The 14,115-nt window shown below is 42.7% G+C and overlaps 1 protein-coding gene across 2 annotated transcripts in view; it reads left to right on the top strand.

Moving 5' to 3' along the window:
* Positions 1-2,641: 2,641 nt before the first annotated feature.
* Positions 2,642-14,115, top strand: part of RAP1GDS1 (Rap1 GTPase-GDP dissociation stimulator 1) — a 101,787-nt gene continuing 90,313 nt past the window's right edge. Inside the window, exon 1 of one of the 2 annotated variants that reach the window (XM_086747474.1) lies at positions 2,642-2,930. In XM_086747474.1, the coding sequence (XP_086603600.1) occupies positions 2,927-2,930 (4 nt within the window). In that variant the 5' untranslated portion in view covers positions 2,642-2,926. The remainder of the gene's footprint in view (positions 2,931-14,115) is intronic. The other variant, XM_086747475.1, reaches the window with a different exon arrangement.

Below are 14,115 nucleotides of genomic sequence, written 5' to 3'. Positions count from 1 at the left end.
TATGAATACATCAACAAGACCATCATTTCATTGTTTTTAATGAGACATTCTCACAGGCATCACTACGCCACAGGTGCTAATAACTTTAAAAAAATTCAGCACACGGATTTTGCGTATTATCTTCTATAGAGAGGGTACGTAAAGCCTGATGGCCCAAAGCTCTTCCAGATACTCTCTTGGAGACGGAAATTCCTTCTTGAAGACTCTTCTCCTTTTTGCACTATACCATGAGTAGCCATACATACAGGATCTTGCATTCAACTGCAAGAATGGCAGGGCTTTATTTGGATTTTTTTTATAACTGCCCCTTTGTTTTGTTGTAAACTTGTATCTAATCAAGAGATTGAGAAAAAACAAGTTCTCAGCTCCTTTGGAGTTTTCTCTTTCTCTCCTAGAATTAATAAGTATTCAGTTCAAAGATCAAAAAGTCTCCCTAGCTTTGTGTGGTTCTTTTGGATTCACTAAAAAACAATTATAACCAAAGATGTTCTGCAGTGCCAGGCTTCTTTCAGGTAATTTTTTGAAAGCAGAACACTTTAGAAGTCATTTTCCTCAAAATCCTCTCTTGGAGCAGTTAACAGTCTTACTCCTCTTGGTCTTGCAAAGATATGTGTGTGCATTTCAATTAGGACATGCAAGTAAACTTGTGAAACCCATGCATTTTACAGATGGCTCTGATTTATCCCAGGTATCCAAGTGGGAAATAATACAGAATAATATGTGGAATATCTCCTCCATGATCCCTCAAAGATGGATCAGTAGAACAGGATTTCACTGCCTCTTTCCCCAGACAAGTACAGGAAACATTTGCTACACAGTTATAAAACCAAAGCAAAATTTATTGCTCAGCGAAAGAAATAAGAAGGCAAAAACATAGGACAAAGATTCATTTCAGGCAAGATTTGAAAATAGATCAAAGTAGAAAAATACAGCTTTTCATCACTTTGACTCATTAAAGAATCCCTTTATTTTATTACTTACTGAATTAGACAAACCCTGCAGTTAAAAAAACAGCATGTTCTGGTTTGAATTTTCTGCAGTCACAGTGCAATGAGAACAGTAACAAAAGTGCTTTAGTTGTCTAGCTGTTGTAAAAACATACTAATTTTCAGTATCAGCTGATCATAGAATTACATATCTTCAGTGTAAAGTTCTGCATATTGAGACAGGGATTAACCCTGCTGAAATCAACTGCAAAATTCTGCTGATGTCTTAAGGAAAGAGTTGGTGAATCATAGTGCTACACTAAACGGACAGACCTCAACATGTTTAGTCTGTACTCCACAGAAGGACTGATGAATTACTCTTTGCTTGTCGTATCACACTGCCCTTTTACAGGCATGAAAGCTCCTGGGACCTCTTCCAGAGAGGAAACCCCTGGCAGCTGCTGACTGCTGGTGAAAGGCACTTCTGGTGTCACTTGTGAAGCCACTGTGGGGGCTGACTCACCCGCAACTTCTTTTTGCCTCACCCTTCTGAAATGTCCCTGGCCTATCCATTTCTACAGGGCAAGCAAGACTCTCTATCATACTCTTTGGTCCTAGTCTAACCGTATTTTAGGCTTTAATAAGGTAAACCTGTGAATACCTAAATACAGAAAGAGTTTAAAAAAGTCAAAATACTACAAGAGCTACTCAATTAATGTCAAGCCCCAGCCCCCGCAATGGTCAAATGGTTCCCAGTGGAAGTGCTGTAACGAGAGGACTGTAACAGCAAACACTTCCTCTTTGTTCCCTGCATTATAGAGACCGAGCATCCCAGGGCAGAAAGGAAGGGCAAACACTGAATACAAAGATTCATTTTCGTGTTAAAAATGCCTTCCACACATAACTACCTTGTGCAGAAGCCTTTCAGGTTTGGGTGTAAAACTTGTAACGTGGGTTCACCAAAGATGTACAGCAAATTGGACTTCACCTGGCCGTTTCCTCCTCTCATTCTTTTCCTCACACAGCCCACCTAAAAACTGCTTTTCCATCCAGCTTAATCCCTATGTCCTGCAAAACACTCCTCCTCCAGTCCCCTTTCTTAAAGAGGAGTTTAAACACCATGCTCCCCCTTTGTAAACCACCCCACCCTCCGGTACGCCCGGCCTGCGCCCGGACCCCGCGGCGGGGGACTGCAGGGAGGCGGCCTCGGCGGGGCCTGGGCTTCTGCAGGGGCTGTGGGGAGGCGGCTGCCCGCCCGTCCGCGCAGCCACCGCGGGCCCTGGCGCTGCCCGCCCGGCGCCCCTTGCCTCCCCGCCTAACCCGGCCTCCAGCCCCGCTTCACCAGCCAACAGCCCCGACCGCAAGCCGCAGCCCGGGCGGCCCGCCTTCCGTAAACCATTCGGGGCGGCCAGCCTCGCAGGACAATCCCTGCCGCCGCCCCGCCACCCTCAGCCCCCTCTCCCCGGAGGGCCCAGACAGGTGTGGGGAGGCGGGAACACAGAGGAACGACCCCAGGCACCCGCAGCGAGAGGGGTGGATGTGTGGGGGTATCACGCCGCACCCGCCCGCAGCCCCTACTGCCAGCGGCACCAGCGGCCCCTATTCCCTCACCGCCATTCCGCCACCCCAGCCCGGCGGGCGGCCCCACCCCAGCCCCTCTAACAAAGGAGGCTCGGGGCGGGAGCTGCTGCTCCCCACGGGGACCCGCCCCGCAGCTCCACTCCTTCCCGGCCGCGGGTACTGCTGCCGGCCCTGCACCGCCTGCTCCCTCCCCGGCTGCCCGCCCTTCCCCGGCGGCGGCGGGGTGTCTCCCAGGCGGCCTTGCCCGGATGTGCTGCCCTGACTCATAGCCGTGCCGCACGCAGGCTCCGGGCTGCTACCGCGCCCGCCCCGCGCACACGCCTCCCGCGCCTCCTTCCGCGCCAGCGGAGAGGCGGCGGCAACACCAGTAGCAGGAGGGGAAGGAGAAAGGAGGAGCAGGAGGAGGCCGCGGCAGCGCCATGGGTAAGTCGCCCCAGCTCCGCGCTGTGCAGCCCCCTGCCGCCGCCCCTCTGCCCCCGCAGGCCGCCGCCCGCTCGTCTCCAGCGGGCGGGGAAAGGCGGCTGGTGCTGCTTCCTCATCAGCAGCCTTCCTCCCCTCCGTGCCTTAGCCTGGGAGGACGGTCGCGGCGACAGGGGGGCTCCACTGAGTACCCCTTTCGGCGCTGCCCTGGCCGCTGCCCGGCCCCTGCGGCGCAAAGTTTGGGCGGCTTCTGCGCCGGCCCCGCCGGCCGGCCCTGCCCCAGCCCGGCGCCCCGTGGCGCTCCCCGCACGGCTGTGGCGGTGTCGGGTCTGAAGGCGAGTGGGTTAGAGGAAAGAGAAATTCCCCCGGTTCGAAGGGGGTTTCGGAGCAAAGAGTTACATAAGGCACCCCCAGGACGCTTTCCCGGTTACTGTTTGCATAATGGAGACAGCTGGGGTAATATGTTTAGGGGATTATTTTATAATCTGCGCTCATTGTTTGTGGAGGACACGGGGATCCTCGTATTTCTCTGGCTTTTAGAAAGAGCATTACTCATGCCTACAAATGCAGCCATATTACCTCTGCCTTTTTTATTGTAAATTAAGTAGTTTCGCACTGATCGCCACTTGCATCAAGCTTCCATGAAATGCCATGTGAATCTAGGAAGTGTAGTATTTGATTTTTCTTTGCGAAGTGCTGAATGAATTTCTCTTGCCTTCTCCACCTCTTTCTCTTGCACAACCTACAGCTCTCCCGGTATTGAACAGCCACCGTAAAACAGAAATTGGGCAGTAACGTAGAGCCCAGAGATGAGTAAGGAGTGCCCCCCTTGAGCTGCCAAAGGCGCAGCCAGCCTGCCAAATGCGATGGTGGGTGGGCTTGCAGATCCGGAGGGCAAAGGAGCTGTGGTTTGCAACCAGGGTAAGGAGGTGGCAGTTCCTGAATTCGGCTCAGGGGTTTGACATCAGCACTTCCTGTGGCCTTAGGTAAATCAGTAGTTTCTTTGCAGATCACACGCATCTTTCACTTTTAACTAGAAGTTTCCGTGGCAAGAAGCAGTTGCAGTGCCTCAGTTTTCTGATTGTGAGATGAGGCTACATACGTACTTAACTCCTTTGAAGTGTGGTAGTGGAAAACCTTTGGAGAATGGTTCACACTAGAAGCTGCCAGGGTCAGGCGTGAGGAATAACCATCAGATTTTATCGGAATTTCGTAAAACTGTAACAATGTAGCGAAGGTCTCTTTTCCGGTGGGTGGAAAAGACAAGACACTGGGATTTAGTGTGCATATGTTTCCTGTCTCCATTCACAAAGTAGGACTATTAATCTCATCGTTCTGGTCAAAGTGTAGTTGTAGCTAACTCTGTTTTGGCTTCCGCAAGTAAAAACTTCAGGGCATCAGCTAAAAGCTGTTCAGAAAAGCTGGTGTAGGATGAGCACAGCAGTCCTTTTTAGATGAGACTATGCTTCAGTTGCAGGCAAGTTTGTAATCAGTTTGAGAATCTGGTACAGCTTGCTGCATAAGTAAGAGCAGTTATAATTACTTTCAGGAAGACTGAAGTAATTTTCCTGTAGAATCTATCAGCACCTGACCATAATTGCCCAGAGAGATTGCTTGCGGAAATACAGAGGAATCTTTTTATTTCCCTCACTTCTCACTTCTTCACATATCTGGGCCTGATTGCACTGTCTTTAAAATCAAGGCAAGCTCTAAGTAGCCTCTGCAGCAGATCTTGTTGCTCCAAGGAGCGAGTGGCAAAGACTGAAATCAATTTCACCTTGGCTAGCAACTATTAATGACTTAATGTTCAAGATCTATATCTAAGTTCATACAATCAGTGCACTAGCTTCCCTTATTCAGCTTGTAGTATTCTTTTTGGTAACACGTTGCATAAAAGCTGAAAATCCTTAGAATTAAATCAATTTGTTCTTCCTGTAGCTTGTATATCATTCTGTAAATTGTGCTCAGCAGACAAGCATTTGTGGCAGAGACTGCAGTTAATGCCTTATCGTTAAACATATGGTCTGTTCTCTGTTTATTAGCTGATTTGTGTATGAATGATATAAAATGGAAGCCCAGGCTGGTATCGTCTAACTCCAATAAAAAGATTTATGTCAATAAAAGATTTACTATGTATACATGGTTCTGCATTATCTTTACTGTATAGAAATATCTCCGCTCTGGTTTCAAGTGTAAATTCCTCTGAAGACATTCTCATGACAGTTGTTTCTTCCTAGAGGACAGTGATTTCCTCTCATTAATGGCAATTCTTTCCAAAAGTATTGTTTTTGTTGCTTGCATTTATAGTTTTTAAAATTGTGTCTGAGTACAGTTTAAACAATATTCTACTTTTTGCTTCAGGAGGCAAGCTGCCTTAAGTACTCCTGGCAGTAGAGCATTGTGAATACTTGAGATGACATGTGCACCACTAGTACTTTACTTCTGTTTTTATAAGAACAATCACAGGTTTTTACTGTTCAGTTACTAATGTAATGCTTCGGTTTCACAATTAATGGTCCCCTTTCCTCAGTCAATTCTTGTTTCTAACCCCCAAAAACACAACTGGTATACTTTGCAAACACACTCTATCCAATAAAATCTTTGTACTTTAGAGTAGTGGTCTGTGGAGGTTATTGTAAGCAGGCTGCAGTTATTCCACAAATGTAAGTTAATAAAATAAAAATCAGGAACTTGGTTACGTGTTGGCTGCTCGACAGTAATCCATTGGCTCCAAAAGATGGAGCAACTCCATGAGAGTTTGCATGAAGAATACAAATACAGATAACTTTTTTTTTTTTTAATGACACCTATCAGTTTGCTTGAAGTGTTGAAGTTATGGTCTATAGTAGTGAAAGCTTGTAAAAATGCTATTCCATTTTGAGAGTACTGGTTTTGTTAGCAGGAAATGGAAGGCAGCCTGTGCTCTCATGAAGCTTAATACATATTTAGGTGTTTAGTTGAGCAACAAACTACAAAAGGAACCTGCTGCACTCTTTATACAATACCTAGCAGTTATAGAACAATAACAAGATATGTAAGGTACACAGGCTATAATGTAGATGGATTTATTTAAGTACTATCCGTTTAGCTGCACTGTTGTCACAACAAAGATGTATATTGCTCCTCTCTTCCCAGTATACTCAATTTCTCTCCCAGTTTCCCTGAAGAATTACCATGTGCAGCTGTGTATCAAGTTTTGGGGTCAGCTTGGTGGTTGTCAAATGCCAAACCCAAACTGAACCACAGATGAGGGTGTAATAAACCTGTCTTCAGGACATTGGCTCATGAAACAAAGGAGGCAGGACAGTGTGAAGCTTCAGGCATGGCTGTGTGCAGTATTGCTTTTGGAAAGGTAGGAATAAACTTGCCTACTTTATAATTAAAAATGTAGTTAGTAGCCTCAGACATGGGAGGAATGAAAGCTAATGAAAATAATCTCCCATCATGAGAGCTCCTTCGCTGGTTTTCTTACAAGAGATGCAAGTCAACCTAGGCTGCTTGGAAGAGAAATATATCAACTGCACAAAAAGATAATTTTGAATTCTTTCAAAGTTTTTGCTAAAACAATGAGACTTCTAACACCACCAGCATATTAGTTCTAGCCAACCAGAATACCCCAATTTAATTTGGTATGAAATGTTGTTCCTAAAAACAAGACTGATTTTGGCAAAAGTCTTTAAAACAAAAGATGGAGGAAACTGCTTTTAGACTGCATCTCTTCTGCTTCAGTAGTGTTCCTCGAAGTGTGCTTCTGAAGCAGCCAGAGAGGCTAGGTTAGTTCTGACTGACCTTCCTTAAACGAATACTGTTCCTGTGTTCAGGCCAGTATTTGTGATCTCTTGTTATTATGTGAGACTGAAACCAACCAAATTTATCTTTAGTTTTAGGTTAAAGGCTTCATTCACAGTTGTGCTTCCTGAGAACAGAATAGTCAGAGGTAGTTTCACAAGCCTGTGAGGAATATCTGTCTTTCTGTAGCATCAAAATAAAAGTGGAAAGGGTAAAAGAACAGCTGAAACCTGAAGGAAACAAAGCGGTAATAATGGAAATGAGAAAGCAACTGAGACAAGAGACAAGAATAGAAGCAAACAAAAATCCCTTAAGGGAAGTATGTGGAGGGAGAAGAAATACTAGAAGCAGGGGAAAGACAGGGGTAATAGATGGATGAATGGAACAACAGAGAACAGAAATAGGAGAAAGAAATGAGGAGCTCTACTCTGTGCCCCTCCTGAAAGGGGTTGGGGGGGTTAAGAAAATAGTTAGAGTATAAATGTAAATAGAATCAGATAATTTTTGTCCTGGTTTTTTTGTTTCCTGTAGTACCATTTGGCTGCTGTTGATGGTCCTTGAAAAGACTCATAATTTTTCCTCTTCCTCAAGTAAAGCTGGTTTATTTCTGGAAGTTCTGAGAACTCAATTATTTATAAATATGTAAAAAAACTCCAGTTATTAACCTAAACTAGCATTTGTTCAATAAAGGGAAAAAGAATTTCATTACTGTTTGACAGGAGAGAAAACTGTGGAGGCTCATCTATGGCATCCGTCAAGGAGGTTGGTTCTTATCCCTTCTTAACTCTGTCGCAGGATGTAGTTCATGGTTTAGGATGACAAAGGGACATTAGACAGTGACCCAGTTACTTAAATAAGAGAAAACCCACTTTCTGCTGTTGACTAGTACACCTGGGTCTGTTCACATGCTGTGTGTTGAAGAAAACGAGCATCCCCGCTGTCTTGATATTGTTGGAGGTATTGCATTTCATGTTCTAATTTGTTTCCAGATTAAAATAGATTAGGAACTACATCTAAACTAAAATTAGGAGTCTTAAAATGTTGATGTGTGTTCTCCCACTGATGAAGCAATTTTTTTAATGACGGTTTGAATTTTAATTAGACAAGGAGCTTTTCCTAGTAAGGGATTTTATAAGTAGCAGCTCTCACTGCAAGGACAATCTCCCAGGGCCTCTTTTTGTTAAATAAGGTCTAGAAAATTGTTTATATTTACAAATTTTAGTGTAATGGCAACCAAATTAAATTTATTTTGGTAGAGAAAAATAATGGTTAAAAGCTATGGACTTCTGAATGCTGAAGTTCCTTTTAATCCAAAAAGTAGGTGATGTGTATTAGAATTTGTGTGCGCTCCAGATCTGTCTAACAGAATTTGTAAACTCTCTGAAACAAATGGCTGTGGTTCAAGGAGCCTAAAAGCTGTGCACACAGCCTGGTGACGGTTGTTCAGCCGGAGAGTTGCATGGTTCTAGATAGGGAGCTTTGAAGTTGTGCAGAAACCCTGGTGATCTCATACCGTTCTTAAGCTGTAGTTCAAGTAGATTACAAAGTCGGCAGATAGCCGGAAGAATTTGTCAAATCTATAAACCAGATAACTGCTGTTCATTTAACTCCAGATAGAGGACAGAATTTAGTGCAGGATGCTTTGGGACCTGCAAATAAGTACAGCTTACCTTAACTGTACAAGTATAAGCGTGTGCTGGCAAGGCATATGTCTTTGAAAGTGCTTCAAGTCAGAGATACTTCTATCTTCTTCACTAATTCTGATAAGTAATGTCAGGGAATAAATGTGTGTCTGAAGTAGTTGGAATTCAAAATATGCATAAATTAAGACAATATACAAAGTTGTCTTAAAACTTGCAGTTTAAAATAAATGAAGTGCTTTAACTTCATGCTTTCAATTTCTAGATTAGACACAAACCTCTCTTAAATCTGTAAATGTGATTTTTATAAATCAGTAAAATTTTTAAAAAACCACACACTTTTACAAAGGAAATATTTTAAGTGATCCATTTCAATATTAGGTCCCATTTTCCTCATATTTCACAGCTCTTACAAGCTTACAGCTTCCTGGTTTTGTATTATAGGAGCATCTGAGGCATAAGTCAATTCTGAGCTTTTATTAAAACACTGAGCTATTCATTGTGTTAGTGATAGCTCAAGGAGATTAGTGAAGGTTACTTAGTGTTGTTTAAGTTGTTTCCATCTGCTGATACTTGCCTGATGGACACAGTAATTTTGAAGAAATATGCAAAATTAGTGTGTGATTTTAATTTTTTGTTGACCGTTCCTATTGGTTGACTCAGATTTGACAAACTACTTCAATATGTGATTAAATCCAGTTAAGAAGGTGGTTAAATTCACATGGTGAATAGTAGCCTTTCTTTCAGGCTTACTGCCTGTGCTCTGCAAATGTGCTTGGGAGTAAGATGGGCAGAGAGTTGGAGACTGAGTGAGAAGACTGAGATTCATGGAGGAGAGCAGCTAAGCAGTATACGATGGATGAAGATTGAACAAAACCTTGGAGAAATTTGTCACGGCTGCCAATGAGCCTGTGGGGAACATGCCTGTGTTTGGGAGACTGGGGAAGGTGACAGCTCAGCATCTCTTGGTAGCCTTGAGTTTGCATATCCACTGTCAGCTCTCTGTGCATGTTTATGACCTTCTTGATATACTAGTATGGGAGCATCAGGGCAGAAAACTTGCAGCTGAGAACCCTATCCTTATTACATTCCTCACCTTTCAGTAAATGTCTTTACCTCTAGAATACACTAGTCCAAAAAGCCTCTGAATACTCATCCTTCTCTTATCCTGTCTTCCACACAGTAGAGGTCTACAGTTGGAAAGGAACTCTGTCATACCCAGCACTTTACAAATGCTTTTCTACTGCTTTTGCCTTTACTTATACCCAGACTGGAAACTAAAATGGCATTGTACCATATGGATTTATTTTGTGACAGCATTTTGTAGATGGAAGCTGAAAATTATGCTGGCCTAGCTATTTAACGTAAATATCAAAAACCATAAAGCATGACCACCTGCAAGCCTTTCATGGTCTCTAGGGTGAGTGGACTGTTTGGCTGGGGAGGTCTGTGTGTTGCTGAGGACGTCCTGCTCTCTGGCAACTAGGAACTCCTCTTGGAAGCATATTTAGAAATACTTCCTGTCTTTGATGTTGGATGTGACTGTCGAGGCACTTAAATTAATGGGACTATTTTAACATTTCTAGCCTTCAATGCAACCTTAAAAGTACATGCCACTATTTACAGGGCCAGTAGCACACCCGTTCCCTTCTCTAGCCTTGCTAAGTTCATTCCTGCATCCCTTCTCTATGGAGAAATCCCGTTGTGCTGGCAGTCGACAGCACCCAGTACCCTGCAGGCATAACTTGAGTTCAGTACTGCCAGATAGCTACTTGTGCTACATGAAGGCTTTGGAACGGTTTCCTTAGGTCAAAATACTCTTTTATCTTGACAGTGGGAACAAAGCATGGGGAGAGAAAAGGATTTTAAAACCAAAGCAGGATTGTACACATCTTTCTTATATAAATCATCCCTGTCCACAGAATGTTTAACTTACCCCTCCTGGGCCTCTGGAGGAACAGACTGAAGTCAGTCTTCTGAGTCCAGTGTACTAGGTAATAGCATCTTCATATCTGTACCACTTCCTTCAGCAATCTTCCGTTGTGCACACTGGAAGTCCCTGGATTGCTGGTCATGTTAGGACCCTGTTGAACAAATACCTAAGACACCCCTCCTGAGAGCAATTTAAGAGGAAATGCAGTGAGTGAATGTCACCATCAAGAGCAGTGGCAGCAGCAATGGACAGTTACGAGGTATTTCCACACTTACCTTTCTCTTTCTTTTTTCCGCCTCCCCTAAGTAACTCGTAGCCATTATTTTTCTTCCTTTCTCTCCCGTGCTTATGTGTTGAACTGATTTCAGGATCAAGATGTTCTATGGCAGGGAAAAGAAAGGCCAACCACAACAGAACACTGGTCTGTGAACACATTTGTTGTAAAAATGTCTGGTATGATATAATGAATTTAGAAGTCCATTAATATGCTTCATACAAATATATTTGCTCTCATCCTGCAAAACCTGTTGGGCAGTCCCCTTTCTTACGTGTTTCTCCATGAAGCTCAGGGAGACTATACAGATATGCTGGCTCCTGCTGTATGGAATTAGGGGAAAAAGCACAGAAATATTGGCAGTTGAGGGAAAGAGATGGAACATGTGCATAAGAGATTGCTGACAGGAACCAAGCAGGTTCAGGGGTCTTTTGTTTGGTTTTTTAAACCTTTGCAATTAAAATTATGTCACCCGTTTACAGCAAGGTAGTGCTTCAGTCCAGTCAAAGGTACTAATCAATACATTTATGTGCAGCAGTGCCCAAAAGACAAATGTGTGCTTTCCAGGCAAAAACCACACTTCTGTGTCTGATGTTAAAATGCACTTATTTTCTTCAAGTCCTTTCTATTTTACTTAGGAATCCTTTCTTACTCTTCATGGTCTCTTCCACAGCCATCCTGTTCCTTCAGGCTTCTTTATTTCATTGCCCAGTTTTCTATAACATTTTCCTTCTCTCTGCCTGCTCCAGTTATCTCTTCTCTTCCATCTTTCCTCCCATCTTCTACTCTCTCTCCTCCTCTGTTTCTGTCTTTATTAATTAAATATCTGACAGCTTCTTCCATTATCTAACCTTTCCACTGTCTTTGTTAGGGAAGGACTTGAAAAAGGGTGCTCCACTTTCTAATTTCAAGAGCTGAAGTGATTTTTTTTTTTTCCTTCAGTTATTTACAAGAAGTTTGAAATAATGCTTCGGTTTTGCCTAATGTACAATAAGTGAGACTATAAGAAAGAATGTATCTTGTAGGGAAGAAATTGTACAGAATTGGTCTGTATTCATGTAAATGCTATTTATACAGCATTTTTGTTACCCACACAAAGCCCACACTGAGTACCGCTGAAGTCGCTGGTATCCTGCTTTTCTGTCTCAGCTGTAGTAGACCTTAAACTGTCCTGTTTTGGAGAAACTGTGTAAAATGGCATGTATTGCCCCATCCTTTCAAGGCATAGTAATATTGGCTCTCCAGTTTATACAATTAGGGGGGAAAATGGCAGACACTGGACCAATTTTGATCCTCAGAGGCACTTTTAAAATGTCTGTCTTTTATTCGTAGGTATGATGCTATGCTAACATGTAGCTTCTGAAGGAACTTGCCAAATGAAGAGAGCGCCATATCCTATGATAAAGCAAATTATTTTGTGAACTTGATTTTTTTAAAAAATTGATGGAATTATATAGTTTATATAATTCATTATATTAAAGAAGAAACCAATTTAACATGGAGGTTGTAATATTAGAACATCCTCCTGTAAAAGGAATAATAAGCACGGTGTCATAAGCTGTTAATATACATATAGTGACCTTTGTTCTATCTTGTAGCAGCATAGGGAAAAAGAAGAATTACGTTTTCAGAAGTCTATTTCAGAAACTCACGTTGTAGCTGTTAAATGATGGCTTTCAATGCTTTCTGATATTCTCAGAAAATGTTAGGGATCCCTCTTTGCAAGACTGCTATACATTATGCTTCTAATGATGTACATGTTAGAGTGTGGACACTTAATACTCTGAAGGCAAGAATGGTGAAGATAAACAAAAAGCAATTAAATATAGTTCTTCAGAATGCATCTTCATCCTAGAAATGATCTGAAGTGCTTGTTTATCTTTATGAAGGCCGTAAGTTCTCACTTTGTGAGGAGGGTGAAGGCATCACAGTTCTTTTTTTGGGTGTTGAGAACAAGGTAGAATTTAAGACTTCTTACACAGTCTCTGGGAGAGACTGGAAGGGTTCTCTTGTGAACATGAAGTTTGAGTTCAGTGCATGTACCCTGTTCAAAACAGATGGCTGGAGAGAGAAATGCCCTAGATAATACAGCACTTCAGTTAGCAAGGGATGGCCTGTTTTACTTTTAATTTTTTTCCTTTAAATTGGTATTTAGAATCATAGCTAGTTTGCCAGAAAGTCAGAACAGTTTGAACAAAACTTAACTCGTTCTCACACCAAGATGCATTTCACAGAATCATAGAATAGTTAGGGTTGGAAGAGACCTTCAAAGGTCATCTAGTCCAACCCTCCTGCAAGGAGCGGGGACATCCCCATCTAGATCAGATTGCTCAGAGCCCCGTCCAACCTGGCCTTGAACATTTCCAGGCACGGGGCATCCACCACCTCTTTGGGCAACCTGTTCCAGGGTTCTACAACTTGCATTGTAAAAAAATTTTTCCTAATTTCCAATCTAAATCAACCCCCCACTATTTTAAAACCATTGCTCCTTGTCTTATTGCAACAGGCCCTACTGAACAGCCTCTCCCCGTCTTTCTTGTAGGCCCCCTTGAGGTACTGGAAGGCTGCTATGAGGTCTCCCTGGAGCCTCCTCTTCTCCAGGCTGAACAGCCCCAACTCTCTCAGCCTGTCCTCATAGGAAAGGTGCTCCAGCCCTTTTATCATCTTTGTGGCCCTCCTCTGGACCTTCTCCAACTGGTCCATGTCCTCCTTGTGTTGGGGGCTCCAGAACTGGACTTGGCTCTTCCAGTTTTGAGCCGTTTTCTGCACTTTAGTGATCACAACAGCAAGGTGTCACTTGGAAGCTAGTACACTTAGCAGCTATTTAAACTAAACTACTGTCTTTTCTAAAATCAGAAACGGTCATCAACAAAACAGCATTTTTGGCTGTACATAAAGAACTTGCTGGATTTTTTGGAAGCTGGTTAATAGGCACGTTTTACAAAATTGTTTGGCAGGTTTTTTGAAACACAGGCTTTTCAGTTTGACCTTTTTTATGTCTTAAGGGATGAATAGATGAGCCTATAATTTTTTTTCCCATTACCAGAAATTTATTTCTTACAATCAGAAATATGTTGAGGAGCATGCTTGTGGATTAATATTAGACTCTGGGCAGACAAAGATGTAACTCTGAGATCAAGGATTAGATATCAAACTTGAAAATTCAGGAATTCTTGCAAGCTCCTGATTTTTTTTCCTTCTTTCTTCTCCCTAGACCCATGTACTTCTTGCAAAAGCAGCCACTGTAACAAAACAGGCCTCTTCTGATTTTGGTCACAATTTGGAATGACAGGTTTAAGTATGTGTTGTAGATTTTCAATGATGCTGTATTACAGTGCTTTAAGTGACTTGGTTGCAGAGCATTTAGAAAAGGTAATCTGTTGAAACCAGCTTTGCTGCTGAAGCCTCTGTGTAGTCAGATTATGGTCTCAGTTCCCCATTGCCCTGTATTATGCATAAAGTGACTGCAAATTTGATTTAAGATGGTAATTGGGCCCAAATTGTAGTTTTTATATTCTGTCTGGGCATAAATGACCATAGGATAATGGGTAA

Source organism: Chlamydotis macqueenii, chromosome 4 (assembly GCF_036417535.1).
Source record: "Chlamydotis macqueenii isolate bChlMac1 chromosome 4, bChlMac1.mat, whole genome shotgun sequence".
NCBI lineage: Eukaryota > Metazoa > Chordata > Aves > Otidiformes > Otididae > Chlamydotis > Chlamydotis macqueenii.
This window is presented reverse-complemented; position numbering and strand designations above follow the sequence as displayed.